Source organism: Triticum aestivum, chromosome 4B (genome assembly GCF_018294505.1).
Source record: "Triticum aestivum cultivar Chinese Spring chromosome 4B, IWGSC CS RefSeq v2.1, whole genome shotgun sequence".
In the NCBI taxonomy this organism is placed as follows: Eukaryota; Viridiplantae; Streptophyta; class Magnoliopsida; order Poales; family Poaceae; genus Triticum; species Triticum aestivum.
The window spans coordinates 1,838,461-1,844,155 of NC_057804.1; the positions used below are offsets into that span (position 1 = coordinate 1,838,461).

Consider the following 5,695-nt stretch of genomic DNA (forward strand, 5'->3'; position numbering starts at 1 on the left):
GCATACTATTTATCATCAAAATTCTTTTATTCTCACTTGTTAACCACACACCACGGATCGTACGGTGGGGGTTAAGAACCAATGCCACCTTGGGTCACCGAGTTTACAAAAAGAAAAGTAACAAATTCATAGGTGTGTGTATAAATAAGTATGAAACATGCTAAAAATTCCGTACGTGTAGATCATGGGGTCGGGTATGTACATACACGTGAATTTCGGTTGCAAGGCATAACCGTTTACGACAAGGGAAGGACAAGAGCAATGTATAGTCAACTCATATGTATGAATGTGTGCATGTATACATGGAGCTTGCGCTTAGTCAATCGATGACGCAAATCTTTTGCCTCTCCTTTCGAAAAAACTCTTGAAGAATTTATTTTCGAAAGCTGTGGGCGTGATTTTGAAAACAAGCGGCAGGCAAAGCGGTCAAAGATGAGATATGGTGGTTTTTCTACAGGAAAGAAAGTAGACCCTTTTTTTCCAAGAAAGTGATTGGATGAGCATGTGTTTTCTTTCAACTATCAACAGTCAGGTCAGGTCAGAGGTAGTAGTCGTGTAGTGTAGTGTAGGTAGGAGCTAGGAGGTGCACGTAGCAGCTCCTGGGGCGTCTCGTCCTCCGACGTGGACAGACAGGTCAGCTACACGTGTCGTCCCTCCGATGTGGGTGGGTCAACGCAGCAATGGAAAGCAGAGCTCCTCCTCTGCATCTGCTTCTTCTTCCTCCGGCCTATAAATACCCTCGCCCCTCCTCTGCTCTCCATCCAACTCAGCCGCAGGTCGTACTCTTCCATCACACCCGACCTTCTTCTCGCTTCGATCAATGGCGATCCTCGCCGCTGCCGCCGAGACCAGCAGCAGCAGCAGCCATGCTGGCCATTCACAGCAGCAGCAACTCGCGTCAACCACCTGCAAGGCACCGGCGTCTTCCTCCTCGTCGTCGGAGGAGCCCAACAAGGGCGTGCGGCACCTGTGCGAGCGCGGGGTGACGGCCCTCCCGCCGCGCTACGTGCTGCCGCCCTCCGACCGCCCGGCGCCCCCGGCTGCACCGCGCGGCATCCCGGTGATCGACATGGCGCGCCTCCGCTCCACTGCCCCCTCCGAGCGCGCCGCGGAGCTGGCCCGGGTCGACGCTGCCTGCCGCGACCTGGGCTTCTTCCAGGCGGTGAACCACGGCGCCGGCGACAAGGCAAGGGCCATGCTGGACGTGGCGGCGCGCTTCTTCGCGCTGCCGTTCGAGGAGCGGGCAGCGCACATGTCCCCCGACATCCGGGCGCCGGTGCGGTACGGCACCAGCTTCAACCAGCTCAACGACGGCGTGCTCTGCTGGCGCGACTTCCTCAAGCTGCTCTGCAACCCGGCCAGGCTCGACGACGTCCTGCCGTCCTGGCCACACAACCCATCCGACCTCAGGTATATACGATGGCAATGCTACTTACTTGTACTAAGCTGTCACTAATCACCAAGTTAATCAACGCATTTCTTTACTTACTTAGTAGTAGCCATACATGGCGATGATGATGTGATTATGGTGTATATATATATGACCATATGATTTGTCGCCCTATGTATGGCGTTGGAGTATTTAGAAATAATTTGGTATTGCCTGCCACTAAGCTAGCTGGTAGTATTACTACGATCATATGTAGGGCCGCCCTATTCTTCACCCCTCTATTTTAACATCACTGGATCATACTTTTACGTTCCATAAATGTTATCTTATGGCGTAAGTCAAACGAGTACGTAAGAAGATATATATGTCTATAAAAACTATTTTATGTAAAACATGCAAAAATATTGTGTTATGAATAGCATCACTGGCCAGTAAGATTATTCTGTCGGTATAGTTAATTTGTGTGGTTGTGGAACTCACTTGCTTTAGTTATTATATTTTGTAGTAGTAATTAATTTGTGTGGTTGTGGAAGTCACTTGCTTTGGGATAGTAGTAATAGTATTCTTCTTGTATAGTATTTTTGTAGTGTGAGTAGGAGGTGCATGCACATAGGAGGGATTTACAAGAAAGAGATACTCCTGATAACAACAAAAGTTAACAAGGCAGTAAACTAAAGCAGTAGAAGCATCACACTGCTTTTATTCCTTCTTGGGGATAAAAAAATCAGGCCAATTCCATCACAATCCCAATCCGCAGAAATCTGACCGTGGTAGTGAAAGATAGAGTTGAAGTGGACACCTACACCACACACATATTGACATCGAAATTGCTATGCGTACAATACTTTTTTGTCGGACACCTGTACGACTAGACTGTAAAATTTGTTGCATGGTGTGGCCCACAAACTGAATTATCTTGGGCTGTCTCTAATCGTATGAGTGTTGAATCGTACGTATAGCAGGATTGTATTGACAAACATATGCTGTCTGCTGATGCAACCAAATCCCAATCCAAATCCCAATCCAAACATAGAGGGTATCTAGTCTAGCAGCAAATAATTGAGAGAAACAAAGAGAGAGCGCAGCCTTGTGCATCGTAGGTGTCAGTCTCAGTCACCAGGAGCCACGCCACAAAACAAACTACTTTCCGGCTGGACGGCCGGCGGCAAGGCATAGGAATGGGATAGATAGATAAAAACGAATCAAATCCCCAGGAAGATCCACCACTACATATATTCACTTTGTCGCCTGCCAATCCAATCATGGATGTAGTATGTTACTGTTATTTTCCTTTCACTTTCTACCACCACCCTCAGCACTGGCGTGTGGGCCCTCTGTTGTTGCAGGGAGGTGATGTCGGTGTACGCCCGCGCCAACCAGGGTTTGTTCCGGGAGCTGATGAAGGCGGCGCTGGAGGCGATGGGGATCACCGGCCAGGGCGTGCTGGAGGAGCTCGATTGCGGGACGCAGATGATGATGGTCAACTGCTTCCCGGCGTGCCCGGAGCCGGAGCTGACGTTAGGGATGCCGCCGCACTCCGACTATGGCTTCCTCACCCTCCTCCTCCAGGACCAGGTCAACGGCCTCGAGGTCTGCCAGGGCGACGACGACTGGCTCCTTGTCGACCCCCTCCCCGGAGCCCTCATCGTCAACGTCGGCGATCACCTCGAGGTTCGTACATACACACATCTCTCCAGGCATACACATCTTCCCATCATGGAGATCTCGATGCAACCGCAAAAGATAAAAAGTTTAGCCCCGACCTCTGCATATTTGGAATGCACATAACTGGTAGCTCTAGCAAAATAGTGTAGAACTACCGAAATGGCGTCTGTTTTTGCCGATTATAAATAAAGATACTTAGCTGAGCAATCAAATCAAGGCAAATCAGACCGGCCTATGTTTGTGCTAATTAACAAATGTGTAGCCTAGATTGCTTGCTAGATAGCCCGACGATTAATGATGGCAGACAAATATATGGTAGGAGTATGGAAGAAACTAGCTTGAAAAGTCAATCAGGTAGCCGACGCGTCTAGTTGACAAAAGTTTCAGTTCCAAGAAGCTAGCTACGCTAGCTAAGCAGCATGCATGCATAGACTATAGTCTTTGATCATACTCTAGTAGCTAGTTCAACTCACATGGAAAGATAAGATAATTTAAGATAAGCAATATATGTATAGCAAGTCTTTTGACTTTTGCTCCATCATATCACTCCACAATATACATATGCATATATGCTCAACTTTTGCTTTCTGTAAGCAAACCAGCACTACCATGCTTCTTCTTTTGCGCATTAAGCAAAGGTGCATCTCCTCGTAATTAATTTATTAATTAAGACGAAAAGATTCTTACTTGAAACAATGAATCCAGCATATTTCAATATTTGCAGCATGTCACTCACATCTTACGGCTCACGCCACTCGTCACTCCACAAGCATATACTTTGGGGGCCTTTTAGCTTGTATGATTCTTAATTAAAATAGAGAAGAAAAAACAAGGATTGGGATGCCATGTCTTCTTAATTCCTATGGAATCCAAAAAGTATGGTACCATAGAAAAACAATGAGAGTGAATTAAGAGGATTCAAACCCTCTAAAGTTTTCCCTGAAACAAAAAAAACTATAAATTTTATAAGAAATACCTTTGAAGTAAACAAGCCCTGAACTTCCTTACCTGACGGTATGTTCCATAAATGTATGTGTGTGCAGATATTCAGCAACGGGCGGTACAAGAGCGTGTTGCACCGGGTGCGAGTGAACTCAACGCAATTGCGGATCTCGGTGGCGTCACTACACAGTCTTCCACCAGAGCGGGTAATCGGTCCCGCGCCAGAGCTTCTCGCTGATGGTACCCAACGGCGGTATATGGACACTGACCTGACCACCTTCCTCAAGTACCTCGCCTCCTCCGAGGGGAAACACAAGACCTTCCTCCAGTCTAGGAGGATCACTACGTAATCATCGTCATCGACTGAGCTAACTAATTGATATCATTCAAACCGACCATTGAGGAGGGTTATAAAGGATTGTGATTGCCAATGTGCCCTTATTAATGAATTAGGTTGGTTCATTTTTGATTTTTAGCTATTTAACTATATTAAGAACGTCCATCGATTGATGAACGTTGTTATATATGTATGTATGGTACTCCCTACACAGTTAGCTAGTGTTGTGACACATTCAAGATGTATGTATTGATTTTGGTATCTATGTATCTTTTTTGTTCGAAAGGGGCCGTATCTATGTATGTGCGAATATAGAGTCCGTTCCTCTTTGATCATGAGTATTTGTTGCGGCAAAATTAACTATCAAGGATGAACAATTGGTTTTTAATGTCCATGCTCTTGCGCCAGGATTGAAGAGGTTTAAACTTGCATGGATGAATATATGGTCTAAAATGTCAGCTTCACTTTAATATGTTTTTCCGATAAAGGGCCCTTTTATTAGCTTAAAATATATCATCAAGCGGATACAATCATATTGAGCTTCACTTTAATACGTGGTAATGTGTGTGGCAGATTCAATCTTGTGCAATTTCTTGCCTCAAGGAATGGGGAAATTAATGTCGACCTGTGAAATGTGTAGATAGAGATGACTGTTCTAACGATATTGGTGTATATATCATTTGGTTCTCTCCCTCGAAAGCCATTATGTCGTTTGTTTTTTCACACGTGTTTCAAGACTAATAATAAAATAATTTATGGTCGTATGAAAAAAGACAACTTCTAGCATTGGAGCATTTCCTATTGATTGGCAACTTATGATAAGGGGCTTGGTAGTTTTAGTTTTTTAACAAAGTAGTTTCTTTTTTTTTCACAATTGACTATTTCAAGTTAGACTTCATGGCAGTCCTCTTCTCCATCTATACTTACGCCATTATAGAAATCAAAATTTTAGAGTGGACATTGTATAAAGACCGCGTCAATTAATTAGGATTGGAGGGAGTAGTTATTTATCACCAGTTGGAGAAATAGCAAAACTCTCGGAAATTTAATTCGACTCCCAGGAGCACGTGCTCCCAGGGCCAAAAATATATTTTGAAATTTCTAAAAAATAAATACAAAATTTTTATGTGTTGTTAGTCACATCTAAATGCTACCTGCAAATTTTGAGGCAAAAAGGTTAAGCATTTCGGCCCGTGAAAAAAATGAACACGAAATGTTACCCCCAAATGTCAAGCCAAATTTGTTTTTTTTTTTCACCAACGAAACACTGCTGCTCCGTTTATACAAATATTCCTGATTTATACAAAAAAGTACAAGGTGTATGTAAAAAACTACAATGTGTATGAAAAAAATAGACATTA

The 5,695-nt window shown here is 44.4% G+C and overlaps 1 protein-coding gene across 1 annotated transcript; it reads left to right on the top strand.

Moving 5' to 3' along the window:
• The first annotated feature begins 777 nt into the window (after positions 1-777).
• LOC123090479 (probable 2-oxoglutarate-dependent dioxygenase SLC1) lies at positions 778-4,728 on the top strand. Its single transcript, XM_044511781.1, has 3 exons — positions 778-1,410; positions 2,737-3,061; positions 4,099-4,728. Exons 1-3 carry the CDS (start codon positions 821-823, stop codon positions 4,345-4,347), a joined length of 1,164 nt encoding a protein of 387 aa, XP_044367716.1. The 5' UTR covers positions 778-820; the 3' UTR covers positions 4,348-4,728.
• The last annotated feature ends 967 nt before the right edge of the window (positions 4,729-5,695 follow it).